At 37.7% G+C, this 15567-nt stretch overlaps 1 protein-coding gene across 1 annotated transcript in view; it reads left to right on the top strand.

The window, feature by feature from the left end:
- MLLT3 (MLLT3 super elongation complex subunit) overlaps window positions 1–15567 on the top strand; it is a 68115-nt gene that overhangs the window by 34062 nt on the left and 18486 nt on the right. The window contains exon 2 of the mRNA XM_017886726.1: window positions 14790–14865. Coding sequence (XP_017742215.1) covers window positions 14790–14865 — 76 coding nt within the window. The remainder of the gene's footprint in view (window positions 1–14789; window positions 14866–15567) is intronic.

Genomic DNA, 15567 nt, shown 5'->3' on the forward strand with positions numbered 1-15567 from the left:
GTTGAAGTTTTAAAAGTATCCATATTTGAATTGTATGTGCAAGTGTGTATGGATAGTAGGGTTTGTAGAACTGAATAATAATTCCTGAATAATGATTCCATGAGTAGGAATTGCTCCTGTTTTATGAAGATTAAAAACAAGTTAGGCCTTTAAATCATTCTTGAAATATTTGAAATTGAATGAGTTTCTGAGGATCAATTCAGAAACGATCCCAAACCATCCCCTAAGAATGCTGTAAATCATGTGTGCTATTGCTCTAATTGAACAGTGTGAATCTGGACCCTCATTAACTTGTCTGTAGGAAGAGAAAATTGAAGAGAGAGAGGAAGAGGCTGAGGAGAAGACCTTTACCGGTGTGTCCTGAGCTGCCATTGTTGAAGGACATCCTGTGAGCTAATTTCAGTCCCATTTAAAAAAAAAAAAAATCTATTTAGTGATTAGTAACTAGTGGATAAGAGTAGGAAGCCCAAGTGAATAAAGGCCATAAATACTGAAGTCTTTGGGATAACAGCCTGTATAACTGTCAAAAACCATTGCTTAAGTGACAAAAGAGAGCCTGAAGTAACAAGAATGTTAGCTCACCGGGCAATACTACATATTCATGAATGAGGAGACGTAATTTAGTTTTCTTCAAAAATAGAGATTCTTCTTGAATCCAGTACCTGCCCCACTTTGTTTATTTATTTGTTTTGGATGGTGTCTATTTGTTTTAAATTTATGGTTAACTGCTTTTGCTAGTAGGAGTCATGATGCCTGTTTAAAGATAGCTTCGTTTCCAAAAGTAGGACTCTGATTACTGAGACTTCTGTTTAGATCCATCAAGATCTACTTACTTGTTAAGAATGTTAAGCCTAACTGGAGTGAATGGGTGAGTATGTGTGTGTGTGTATTTTTAAAAGGCAAATGGTTAGGAATTAGATGCTGAAAATGCCTTCTTATTGTTTTAAATTAAAATCTAAAGTTTGTAATTCTTAAATATTTCTCCCTAAGGGGAAAATTAAGTAAATAAAACAGAAGACAGTTGTCTATATTGCAAACTGTTTTGTTATTCCTGCACAATAGTGAGATTCAAATGATTAAAGTCTTACCAGCCAGTAATTTAGATTTGCTTTTAGAGCTAGAGAAAATTCAAGATGATGAATCCAGTGTCTTTATTCTAAACTCCAATTGTTCTCACTATGATGATGATTTGGGGGCTTTTGAGTGACGATCTAAATTCTGTGCTCTTTAGTTTTATGATATAACCTCTAAATCCCAAATGTATGTTTTAGAGATGGGACTTCAGTGTATTTAAAGTGTTGTGCTTCTTCAAGTTAGAGAATTTTATCAAGTTAGAGTATTTGCTTTTCAACGTCCAGGCTGTGAGAACTAGAGGTGTCATTCATTTGAAGGGAGCAGATGTTAAAGGTTCTTGCCCCTGCCTCCCTAATCCCAAATACCCTTGAAGAAGAGAAACGTTCTGTTACCCAAATAGGCATCTTTCTGATGGTGAGAAAAGGCGGTAAAAGGCAGTAAATCTGCCTTCTCATTATGAAGTGCAACAATAGATTGATTTATGAAGAAAAGCAACTGTTAGGCTTATATAAGATGTGTGCATGGAAATGCAGGTTCCTTTAGAGCCTTATAAGCAGCAGCATTCCTCCTATTCTGGACAGGAATCTAATATTACTAATAAGGAATATGTGATTCTGAATACCACATTTGTAAAGGGGCTACATTGAGAACAAAACAAAAGAATCTATCTCCTAATGTTTTCACATGAGAGCTGTCTTGTAAATGTAACATGTTTTTGCTATTTTAGTTCATTTTCATTAAGATAGAGGGACTTCTTAAAATAATTATATTTTACAAACTTTTATTAGGACTTAACATTTTAAATAGAAGTGAATGTAAATATAGTACATTTAGACTGATTATAAACAATTTTGCTTAATATTGTATAATTTTCTGTAAACACTATAAAAGTAAACTCTAAAATAGAGCCACAAATAATTTCAAATTTCTAGGGGGGTTATGTAAAGTATTCTGTGTTGGGTTTTTCAGAAAATCTATTTGCACTTCAAAATCTTTTAAATAAGTTTGTGTTACCTCTTCTTCAATAAGGAACTGTTCACAGTATAAATATAAAAGTAAACTTTTAAGCTTTTAGTTTGATTTTTATCATAAAATACTGTAAAATGGCAAAAATCTGGATACACTCTGTGTGAGTTGTAATGAGACTGTCCTGTTTATTTAGCATGTATCACTCCAGAACTTGAAATCATGTGATATAAATAAGATTTGAGCAGGTAAATTACAGAATTAAAACTTATAGAGTTGATATTACAACTCCTCTCTCCCTGTAAACCTATATCCCCAATATATGTACATTTCCAAATTATAGTAAGCCAACATATTATGTACAAGAATAAGTTATGCTGCACTTTCATATTATGTACAAGAAAACACATACAAAAAATTGAAAATTTAAAAGTAAAAGACTAATATGAAAAGAGGTCTTGTTATTTTCTTTTACTACTATGGATTATCTTACACACATCTATGTAAACATACGTGCGCACACCCACATCCAAAGAACGGTGCAGTTCCTTGATCTAGATAGAGGAAAGAGCTCCAGTATTCTAATTCTAGTAGGAAGATACAAGGCTTGTAAAGAAATAACCCTTACAACTATCCATAGTCTTTGTTTTATAAGCTGATAATGAGAAAATGTTGCATTTTTGACCTGGTGAAGATGAGGTAGTCTTAAGTCAACACTTTTTCCCTAATGGATTTTGGTTATATTAAAAGTCAAACTACCATGGACATAAGTTCTTAGCAAATAAAATAAACTTGTAATGTCACTGCCATGATAGTAAATCCAGGTTTCACATTTAATCGGGAAAATACTGTAAGATAGTCCAAAGATTAAAATTAATACTTCTTGACATCTATGTAAATCTGTAAAGATTATATTGGTGTCAGTCAAATGCTTTTTGAACATTTTAAAGTAACTCATTTTTTAAAAAAGTTAAAGTTAATAAGGAAATGTAGTTAAATGTCTTGTCAAAATAATCTCTTCAGATATATCTGTTTTAGTTATTTCATTATCACGTTTGTTTCCTGAATTCATTCTATTTAATTTACTTTAATACTTTTTTATAATCCAAAATATACTTTAATATTTATAATCCAATACTGAACCCTACAGCCATAATGTACTTTTTATGACTTTGTTCAATTTAGTGTTCAGTTCAATGTTGCCGTTATAAATGTTGAGAAGACAAAAGTGATTTTCCACTATTTTAAGTTTCTTATGCTCTGCACAGGAGGGTTATTTCACAAGTGACTGAATAGTTCTGACAATAATTTCAAGATCTCATTGTAAACTGACAAGTAGTGGTGTTTCGATGTTCATTGGTCAACTCCACTAACAATTAATTATGGGGCAGTTCTATCAGGAAACTTTTTCCTTCCTATTTCTCTTCTGTGAGGAATTACAGCTCTGAGCACTCTCGCTTGTGACATTTTTCTTTCTCTACCCATTACTCTCAAAACACACAAAAGAGAAAGAAAAAACACAGCTAAAAGGTATGTCTTTGGTATCACAACTAAGTGGTATAGTTAAAGGTCAGTTGTGAAATTTAGCTTCTATACATGTGATCTTTACTCAAAAATAGTACTGTGCTTATAGGTGGTGTGACTGTAAGTGGTCTGTTTTCAGATGATTTCTCATTCTCAAAGCTCTTACCAAGTATTCTTCAGCCAGTGATCTTAGAACACATCTTGCAACAACTGAATGTTTTGAAAGAGCACATGTTCTGGCTACAACAGTAGCAGCCTTTCAAGTACAAATGGTGATGAGAGATAAAAGACCTGAGGCTCTTCTGCTTAAAAGGGAGGAAGCTGAAAGAAAATGATAGCCATCCCTACATGTGGAAAAGGGTCTTAAGGAGAGATTTATAGACCCTTGCTCCCCAAGGCCATTTTATTTCCTAATGACATTTTCTATTCTCAGACAAGTAGTGATAAGTCCAAATGACAGCATTTAATAATAATAGTAAAGATAATGATAATAATGAAGAAAGTAAATGCAATTGTAAAAACAGGCACCTCAATACAAGCCAATTATCTTGGCATCCGGGGTGATTTTTTATCTGTAAGTTGAAAATATAACAGAAATAAGGACGTTTCCTGTTTTGCTAACAGTTGAGAGGGTAATTCCTAGGATCTTGCTCTATCACCAGAAAATGATGGGTATCACAATTGCTTTTGATAACATAAGAACCCCAGAGGCTAAATATGATTCTAATCTAACATCAAACTCATTCAAGTTGTCATAATACAAATGGAGAGCATCTACTAAAAAGAGCTGTAGAGTCTTCTCTGTGGTTACAGACTTGAGTAAGTGTCTGGCAATGAAGGTTGCACTCTAGTGTCCTTTCCCCAGTTCCACCTTGTTTTGAAAGAAGGAGCTGTTAACAGGTTATTTAAAGCATTAAATGGTATTTTTTTCTTGGCTATTATGGGATTTATATTGAAGAGTTAGGAAAAGTGGGTAGATCACTTGAAGGTAAATAAAATATATGATTGTACTGTGTTGCCTGATGTGCTCATTGGTCCTATTAATGCCAGTCTCAAGAGGATTAGGGTAGTTCAGAGAAGAAACTTCCTGTTTTCCTTTACAAAACTTACTGAAGACTGGGCGCGGTGGTTCACGCCTGTAATCCCAGCCTTTTGGGAGGCCGAGGCGGGCAGATTGTGAGGTCAGGAGATCGAGACCGTCTTGGTTAACACGATGAAACCCCATCTCTACTAAAAATACAAAAAATTAGCCGGGCGTGGTGGTGGGTGTCTGTAGTCCCAGCTACTCAGGAGACTGAGGCAGGAGAATGGTGTAAACCCGGGAGGCAGAGCTTGCAGTGAGCCAAGATCACGCCACTGCACTCCATCCAGCCTGGGAGACAGAGTGAGACTCCTTCTCAAAAAAAAAAAAAAAAAAAAAGCTTACTGAAATAGCGAGGTTCCTAGCCAGGATTCGTTGTAATATTGATTGGACAAATGTTAGAAGCAGTGGATCAGACACATTAACTCCCCTGGGATGAAGTGTTTTGTTTTCCCACTGGTTTGCTTTGAGGGTGGATCAGAAGATGTACCCTGGGGACAAAGGATATTCCTTACATATTCTGTAGTGACAAAACTTTGTTCCCTGTCCCTAATTTATAAAAGGTTGTTAGTATGTTCAGAATACTGCTTTAATTGTACTTTTTCAAAGTTAATAGTTGCAGTACAAAGAGCATTGGACTAGAAGTCAGAAAATCCGGTTTTAATTCACCTAAGTATTACCCCTGGTCACTTAATCTTACTGTGTGCTTCAGTTTTATCATATGAGAAATATTGATCTAAAATGCACCCTGCTATCTTAGCTTGGGCTGCCATAACAAAATACCATAGACTGGGTGTCTTAAGCAACAGGAACTTATTTCTTGCAGTTAGTTTTAAAGGCTGGGAAGTCCAACAAGGAACCTGGTAAGGTCTCTCTTCCTGGATTGCAGATGGCTGCCTCCTTGCTGTGTCCTCACATAGTAAGAAAGAAAAGAAGCAAGCTCTTTGGTGTCTGTTCTTACAAGGACACCAATTCCATCAAGAAGGCCCTACATTCATGACCTCATTTTAAACCTAATTACCTTCCAAAGGTCTTCAAATACTATCGTATTGGGACATTGGGGATTAGGGCTTCAACATGTGAATTTTGGGGTAGAGGGGGCATAATTCAATCCATATCACTCGCCTTACTAGTGGTAGTGCAAATGAAATAAAGAATATGATAGAGCTACACAAAAATACATTATGAGGTTAGAGTCACTGATGTTTGTTCAATCTCATTTTTGTATCTTTTATATAAAAAAGTTTTGTTCTTTTAGCATGTTTTTGAAGCAGTTACTAATGTAAAACTAAATGAAAACAAAATTTCTCTTGATTCTGGCTTTTAATAATTCACTAGTGCATAGCTTGTTAGGTCAACATAACTGGAATATTGTTTTATCACTTTTCAGTACTTCTTTGTTTAAATTTGGCCTTACCTTTTATTGACATAGCTATCTCAATATTTCACCCACGAATGGGAATTGGTAAGATAGATCTCACTCATCTGATGGAAATCATTTTTCCACAATTGTTTGGCATGGATGTTATATCTTTTATTTTGAGACAGAGTCTTGTCACCCAAACTGGAGTGCAGTGGCATAGCCGTAGCTCACTGCAGCCTCAAACTCCTGGGCTCAGGGGATCCTCCTGCCTCAGCCTCCCAAGTAGTTAGGACTATAGGGACACTTCATCAAGCCTGGCTAATATTTTTATTTTTTGTAGAGATGGGGATCTCACTATGTTGCCCAGGCTGGTCTTGAACTACTGGCTTTAAGCAATCTTCCTGCCTTGGCCTCCCAAAGTGCTGGGATTACAGGCATGTGCCGCTGCACCGAGCCTGTTATGTTATTTTTTAAAATGTATATTTAAAAATTGAGTGAATTATTTTCAGTTTCTTACAGAGGAGAAACTAAATGAGGTAGACTTTTAAGTGGTTTTTTTTTTATATTAAGCAAAAAGAAAAGCTGTATAATGTGTATGTGTAAGATGTTTTTTTTTTTAATGAAAGAAGGACCAAAACTGTGAGAAGAACCTAGTACTTCAGTCAGGCATGATGAAAATTGAATGGAGAAGTAAATAAAGTGTCATATTTGTGTTTTCTTCTTTTGTTAATATTCATCCACAGTCTTTCTGGATATTTGTGAAAGAAGAGATAATCTTTATAGCAGGCTATAGGTGTTCTGTTTCCAGATGAGGTTTACATTTTATGAAAAGTTACATTTTCATAATGTAACTAATGAGGTTACATTTTATGAAACGTGTAGCAATGTGTCTGAAATAATTTCTGTTTAACTAGTTGTACTGTACTCTTTCTTTTTTCACTATTTTTATTTTGATAGCTTTAAAGATCAAGTCACCAAAATTCTGTTCATAAATATAGTTGCCCATTAGAAAAGACAGAACTACTTCTGACATCTGTTACCTAAGGGGGAAGTGTGCTCTCAGTACAGGATCAGTGCCAGCTTATGCAGGCCTTCTCCTGTGATCCACCTTGACAGGTGCTCTCTTTTGAAACACTTCTAGTTGTAAACATGTGGTTTTTCTTACTTGTCTTGGACAAAAGTAATACTCTGTAGAAAATCCATTTCAAAATGATTTTGCACAGCCATTTAATGTTGAAGATTGCATTGCAAATCCTGGTAGGCCCATTGTTTTGGTAGTAAAGATATATCTTGTTTTAGGCAGTAGAGGAGTATGTGACCTATTGTAAATAATAGCAGCAACCAAATGTTAATTAGCTACCATTAGAACAGCAGTGTGCTAGGTGTTTTTACTTTATTATATCAATTTAAGATAATCACTTCTATATGAGGTTCAGTGCCCTCACTCTATGAGCAAACTAATGTTTAAGCAATCTTCCCCAAAGTATACTATCAAGCAGTAGAATTAAGATACTTAAGCATATGTAGGCATACCTTTAGGAGACACTGCAGGTTAGGTTCCAGACAACTGTAATAAAGCAAATAGCACAATAAAAGGAGGCATGTGAAGTTTTTGGTTTCCCGGTACATATAAAAGTTATATTTCTACTATATCATAATCTATTAAGTGTGACAGTATACATTACTTTATTTAAAATACTTTGTTGCCAAAAATGCTTACGATTATCTGGGCCTTCAGCTAGTCATAGTCTTTTTGCTGGTAGAAGTTCTCGCCCAGATGCTGATGACTACTGATCGATTGGGGTGCTGAAGATGTGAGTGGCTATGGTAATTTTTGAAAGTAAGACAATGCAGGCCAGATGCAGTGGCTCACGCCTGTAATCCCAGCACTTTGGGAGGCCAAGGCGGGTGGATCACAAGGTCAGGAGATTGAGACCATCCTGGCTAACACAGTGAAACCCCGTCTCTACTAAAAATACAAAAAAAAAAATTAGCCAGGCGTGGTGGCGGGTGTCTGTAGTCCCAGCTACTTAGGAGGCTGAGGCAGGAGAATGGCGTGAACGAGCTTGCAGTGAGCCAAGATGGCGCCACTGCACTCCAGCCTGGGTGACAGAGTGAGACTCCGTCTAAGAAGGAGAGAGAGAGAGAGAGAGAGAGAGAGAAAATAAGACAGTGCAGTTTGCTGCATTGGATTGACTCTTACTTTTGCAAAAGATTTATCTGTAGCATGTGAGGTTGTTTCATCACGCAGTAGAACTCTTAGAATTGGACTCAATTCTTTCAAACCCTGCCACTGCTTTATCGACTAAATTCATATAATATTCTAAATTCTTTATTATCATTTCAACAATGTTCCTAGCTTTTTCACCAGGAGTAGATTCCATCTCAAGAACCAGTTTCTTTGCTCATCCATAAGCAGCAACTCCTCATCTGTTCAAATGTTATGAGATTGCAGAAATTCAGTCACATCTTTAGACTTCACTTCTAATTCTAGTTCTCTTGCTGGTTCCACCACATCTGCAGTGACCTCCTCCATTAAAGTCTTGAACCCCTCGAAGTCATCCATGAAGGTTGAATTCAGCTTTTTCCAAACTCCTTTTAATGTTCATGTTTTGATCTTCTCTTGTGAATCATGAATGTTCATAATGGCATCTAGAATAGTGAATCCTTTTCCAGAAGGTTTTTTATTTACTTTGCTCAGATACATCAGAGGAATTACTATCTATGGCAGCTATAGCCTTACAAAATGTATTTCTTAATAATAAAACTTGAAAGCCAAAATTACTTCTTGATTCGTGAGCTACAGAATAGATGTGTTAGCAGGCATGAAAACAATGTTAATCTCCTTGTGCATCTCCAGCAGAGCTTTCAGGTGACCAGATACATTGTTAATGAGCAATAATATTTTGAAAGGGATCTTTTATTCCGAATAGTATGTCTCAACAGTGGGCTCAAACTATTCAGTAAACCACGCTGTAGGCAGATGTGCTGTCATCCAGGTTTTGTTGTTCCATTCCTATAGCGCGGACAAAGTATATTTAGCATAATTCTTAAGGGCCCTAGGATATTTTCAGAATAATAAATGAGCATTAGCTTCAACTTAAATTCACCAGTTGTATTAGCCTCTAAAAAGAGCGTCAGCCTGTCCTTTGAAACTTTGAAGCCAGGCCTTGACTTCTCTCTAGCTGTGAAAGCTCTAGATGGCATCTTGTTCCAGTAGAAGGCTGTTTCATCTACATAGAAAATCTGTTGATTGTAGCCACCTTCATCAATGTTGTTAGCTAGATCTTCTGGATAACTTGCTGCAGCTTCTATATCAGCTCTTGCTGCTTCAACTTGCACTTTGATGTTACAGAGATGGCTTATTTCCCTAAACCTTACGAACCAACCTCTACTAGCATCAAACTTTTCGTCTGCAGCTTCCCCACCTCTCAGATTTTATAAAATTAAAGAGAATTAGGGCCTTGCTCTGGATTAGGCTTTGGTTTAAGGGAGTATTGTGGCTGGTGTAATCTTATATCCAGACCATTACAGCTTTCTCCCTATCAGCAAAAAGCCTGTTTTGCTTCCTTATCATTCATGAGTTCACTGAAGTAGCACTTTTAATTCCATTCAAGAACTTTTCCTTTGCATTCACAACTTGGCTAAATATTTGGTGCAAGAGACCTAGCATTTGACCTATCACCTCTCCACATGCCTTTTCACTAAGCCTAATCATTTGTAGCTTTGATTTAAAGTGAGAGATGTGTCTGGGTGCAGTGGCTCATGCTTTTAATCCCAGCACTTTGGGAGGCCAAGGCGGGTGGATCACCTGAGGTCAGGAGTTTGAGACCAGCCTGGCCAACATGGCAAAACCCCATCTCTACCAAAAATATACAAATTAGCTAGGCTTGTTGGTGCATGCCTGTAGTCCCAGCTACTTGGGAGTCTGGGGCAGGAGAATGGCTTGAACCTGGAAGGCGGAGGTTGCAGTGAGTTGAGATCATGCCATTGCACTCCAGCCCGGGCAACGAGAGCAAAACTCCATCTCAAAAAAAAAAAAAAGAGAGAGATGTGTGACTCTTCCTTTCATTTGAACATTTAGAGGCCATTGTAGGATTATTAATTGGCCTAATTTCAATATTATTGTATCTCAGGGAATAGGGAGGCCCAAGGAGAAGGAGGGAGTTGGGGGACAGGTTGGTAGAGCAGTTAGACATACACAACATTTATTAAGTTTGCTATCTTACATGGACGCGGTTTGTGGTGCCCCCAAAGCAATTATAATAGTAGCATCAAAGATCATTGATCTCAGATCACCGTGACAGGTATAATAATAATGAAAAAGTTTGAAATGTTGCAAGAATTTCCAATATGTGATGCAGAGATGAAGTGAACACAAGTTGTTGGAAAAATGGCATGATGAAACAAAGGATGTCTGTACTTTTATCACTGTGGAACATACCATTGAAAGAAACTACATGCATAGTGTTTCATTACCCAGTAGGTCAGGTAAGCATGTGGTTAGAGGATCAGCAAGAAGAAGTAAGACATTTTCTAGTGGGGAGAATTTTGATATTTTAAAACAAGTGTTATATTAGTGAGCAAGGGGAAAAAATCAGAACCTCATTGGACTTTGAATTTTTGATTTAGCATTCACACATGTGCATGCCCTCACATGCACACAGACGCATATTTAAAATGTTTCTTACAGGGTAGGGTGGGGAAAGGAGAATATTATATCTTGGCAATCCTTAGGGCCTGTAAAGATCTTCATGTAGCCTTGTTTATGATGATTATTTTTTGTGTGTAAAGCAAGTGACCTTCTTTAGTTTATATAATCATCCTTGGTTTGTGTTTGGAAGATAAATATGACATTTTAAAATTAAAATACATAACTCACAGTGAACTGCAATTCTGTTGGTTGAACTTGATGAAATGTAAGACAGTGTCAGCCTCCTCTAGTGGCAGAGTGGCTCTTTGAGCAGTTAACATGCAGGTGAATTCTGTACTAGGCAGATTAAGTTAGTTTAAGGTGTCTCCACCACAACATGGTTGTACACGCTTCATAAATGTTTTCATTGAGTGGCAATTGTATTCTTTCAGACTGCCTCTGGATAAGTTGATTTTTTTTCTAATTTTCTCATGATGTATATACTCATGCTTTCTTAAATTTAAAATTCTTTCAAAAATGTGTTTGTGTGTGTGTATTTAGGGAAGAAAGGCAAACTAATATAGAATCAGCGGCCTCATCCTGTAGTTTTCATCAGTATCTCTTGTGAGCTTTTTATAAACATGCCTGGATCTCCACTATCAACCTATTAAATCAGAATCTCATCATATATAGGCTTCTCCCAGCTAATTCTGTTGAATTTCCATGATTATCAGTCTCTGGGTCCTCAATCAGTGGTTCTCTTCAGCGTGGTTGGTCCCTGGACCTGCAGCATCGTCATTACCTGTGATGTTGTATAAATTCCAGGGTCCGGTCCACTCACCCATGTCCCTCGATCTGCTGAATCTGTAACTCCTGGGTGGGGCAGCAGGCTGTGTTTTAACAAGTCCTCCTGTGGTTCTATTGTCCACAAAAGTGTGAGATTCACTGCCTTAGATAATTTTAAAGATCTTATCTTCCACAAATGCTTGTTCTGTCCTGACTACTAAAAGCTTTCAGGACATTGCTTTGTTGCCCACTCTTCAGCATTTTATCCTTTTTTATCCAGCTCTTTTGCTTTAAAGTTTCTACTTTAATGTCCTTGTAGAATTAATGTCTTTTTTTTTGTAAAACTTCTCAAATACTTTGTGGCAGAGGCAAGGTCTTAATCATAAATGATGAATAAAAAGCCCTTTTTCCTGTTGTGTTATGTTCCTATTTGTGGGTGTTTTGGTGATCAGCAACTGTGGAATTATTAACCTTATTTATGGGTAAGAAGCTAAAAGAAGGCTGCCTCCTGGTTTGGTTCTGGAATTGACATGATGCCTGAGACAGATGAGTCATGTTTCATGTGAGGTAGTTGGAGAGATGTCCACCATCTTCTCTTGTCATCCTAGCTAATGTCATTCTCAGCAATAGCTCTGGCAGAGTGGCTCCTTTAAGTCCAATGCAATGTGAACTGGCCAGGCAGGATGAGGAATTAGAGCTCTCTCAGCTCACTGTAAGGAAACCTCTTTTTCGGCTCCCAGATGGTTTCCAGAGCTATCAAAATAATATCATTTGCAGGCACTTTTCATGGCTGAAAAGAGCAACTTGGAGAGGAAGAGGAGTACTCTGCAAGCCCTGGGAGAAATGTTTTGCAGCTGGGCAGTGCACATAAATGCCAACTGAATGCTCTTTCAGTTGTGTAACTCGCCAGTGGGGCTCAACAGTAGAAGAGCCACTCGACAGAAATGAAGAGTACCTCACAGAGCATTTGTACTTGTAAACCAACTTTTCTTTGTGACCCACAAACAGCAATGTGTAAGACATTGTGCTACAATCCTCAAGTCAATCTTACAGTGCTGAAGAGTTGGTAGGCCGCCTGGTGCTCATTAGAGATCCTGTCTGGCTCTTTTCCTGCAGAATGAATGGTAGATTGCTGACACCTGCTTTCCCATCAAGCCTGAGGATGTGAATTGTGCATTAGGAATGTCTGAAAGTGTTTCCTTGTGTCCAAGTTGGTAGAGCTTGGTGCTACCTTGGGAGAAGGGGGTGAGAATTCAGTGCTGGAAGGGGAGATGAGAAAAGCAGTGGTGAGAAACAAATATAAACTGAGATTCTCATCCTCATTTAGTGATTTCTGGTTGTGCTCTTAGTTTTTCCTCGAATTTGGTCACCTTGAAGTAAAAAGATTTGTTCTATACGCAGGAAACCGCAAATATTCTCAAATACGTAGTTAAGACTATGAGCGTATTAAAATTAGGATGGAAATAAATTTGGTTGTAAGAACATTACTAAGTTATTTTGAAATAAATTTAGCTTTAAATATGTAAAATTAAAGTTAGTTGGTATGATCAGTATCTTTGCACACTTACGTCCATGTGTCTGTTTTGCCTGTCTTTAGCTGCCATGAAGTCTTTCAATAAAACTGTGGCAGATGGTGGAACACAGGTCCTAATGTGCTGTCTTTAGTCACCAATAAAAAGTGCCTCTTGTATGCAATGCATTATGCTAGTACAAGAGGATTACAAGAAGCACAAGACAGATCCCTAATTTTTCAAGTGCTGGCAGTCTACAGACTATCTGGGAGCAAAGACACATCAGAGGCAGTGCAATACTGTCGTACCTCTAACAAGAAAACATGATACTTCCACTATATTTCAGTGGTTTTGGAGAAGGAAGAGAACTGAGTTGGATGATGTGGAACTTTCTGGTTATAAAAGGATAAGAATTCATAGAGAGCAAGAGATTGAGGTGTGTGTATGACACTCTTTCCTTGCTGCTAATTGGTTGTGGAATTAAAGAGAATTTACAAAAAAGAATGGCAACATTTTCTCTTGACTCATTTGGATCTGTCAGTTGTGAATATTGGCCTCCATTTGTGAACTGTGAGTGAAAAGGGTTAGGGTTGGGTCATGGCCTAGGGCCACAGTTAAATTAACTGGCTCATAATGTGATTGAACTAATGACCTTAGCCTCATTACCACTATGTTTTAACCAGTTGAGTCAATCAAATATTACAGAAAGGGTAATCAAGGTATCTTTTAGAAAGAGACCTGTATTTCTCTAATGACCAGTGATGATGAGCTTTTTTTTGTATGTTTGTTTGCCGCATGAATGTCTTCTTTTGAAATGTAAATCAAAACTACAATGAGATACCCTCTCAAGCCAGTTAGAATGGCAGTCATTAAAAAGTCAGGAAACAACAGATGCTGGAGAGGATGTGGAGAAATAGGAACGCTTTTGCACTGTTGGTGGGAGTGTAAATTAGTTCAACCATTGTAGAAGACAGTGTGGTGATTCCTCAAGGATCTAGAACCAGAAATACGATCTGACTCAGTAATCACATTACGGGGTATATACCCAAAGGATTATAAATCATTCTACTATAAAGACACATGCACATTTATGTTTATTGTGGCACTATTCACAATAGCAAAGACTTGGAACCAACCCAGATGCCTATCAGTGATAGACTGGATAAAGAACATGTGGGACATATACACCATAGAATACCATGCAGCCATCAAAAGGATGAGTTCATGTTCTTTGCAGGGACATGGATGAAGGTGGAAACCATCATTCTCAGCAAACTATCACAAGAACAGAAAACCAAACACCACATGTTCTCATAAGTGGGAGCTGAACAATGAGAACATATGGACACAGGGAGGGGAGCCACACATACCAGGGCCTGTTGGGGGTTGGGGGCTAGGGGAGGGATAGCATTAGGAGGAATACCTAACATAGATGTTGGGTTGATGGGTGCAGTAAACCACCATGGCACATGTATACCTATGTAACAAACTTGCACATTCTGCCTGTGTATCCCAAAACTTAAAGTATAATAAAGAAGTATTTTATATCTAAGATGTAAAGAAGGAGACCTGTATAGCAGTAAACATAGGAGTGAAATCAAAGCCAGGCCCTTTTCTCATGTTACACCCAGGTGTTTATCTCTTCATTCTTGAGTTTTTATACTTTTTTCTGCATCTAAAAATAAGGTGGGCACAACAAAAGACAACATGACTCTCCTGTGTTAGTAATTTACATAATGAAATGCATCACGGTTTTTGCAGAGGATGGTTTGAGCAACAATACTGTTTTCAACTTTAGATGTGTGGTATCCCATAAATTTATTGATGGTGCCTTTTTATTCTTCTTTAAAGTCTGAACAACCCAGTCCTGCCAGCTCCAGCTCCAGCTCCAGCTCCAGCTTCACACCATCCCAGACCAGGCAACAAGGTATCAACATCTCCTGCAAACTAGGAGATGCTTTTCTTATAAAACATCTTAATGATACTTTGGGAGGAGGCCGATGCAGGTAGATCACGAGGTCAGGAGGTCAAGACCATCCTGGCTAACATGGTGAAACCCTGTCTCTACTAAAAATACAAAAAATTAGCCAGGCGTGGTGGCATGCGCCTGTAGTCCCAGCTACTCGGGGGGTGGGCTGAGGCAGGAGAATCCCTTGGACCTGGGAGGCGGAAGTTGCAGTGAGCCAAGATTGTGCCACTGCACTCCAGCCTGGGCGACACAGCGAGACTCCGTCTCAAAAAAAAAAGAAAAAACAAAACAAAACATCTTAATGCGTTGATTTATCACCTATCTTATACTGTTTTATTATTTGAATCATAACTAGGCTTTTATGCAGTTGTATTTATTTCCCTTAGGAATGCAGTTGAGTATTGTTCTGAGTGCAAGGCAAGGCTCTAGAAATTCCCCTTTTCCAGTCCCTGCCATCAGATTCTCATTGCTGCAAAAGGATTATAGACACAGCCCATCCCAGGGAGTTCCCAAAGGAAATACCATAGTAAAAGCTTTAAGAGGCTTTGACATAGGGAAATAGGTTTTCATTTTCCTCCTGGACATATTTTTTTCTGCATGTTAATAGTCTTTTTTTAAAGCAATACTAATTGGCTGTCTTTTAAATATATATTTTATTTA

This window comes from Rhinopithecus bieti, unplaced genomic scaffold, assembly GCF_001698545.2.
Source record: "Rhinopithecus bieti isolate Rb0 unplaced genomic scaffold, ASM169854v2 scaffold_15368, whole genome shotgun sequence".
Taxonomy (NCBI): domain Eukaryota; kingdom Metazoa; phylum Chordata; class Mammalia; order Primates; family Cercopithecidae; genus Rhinopithecus; species Rhinopithecus bieti.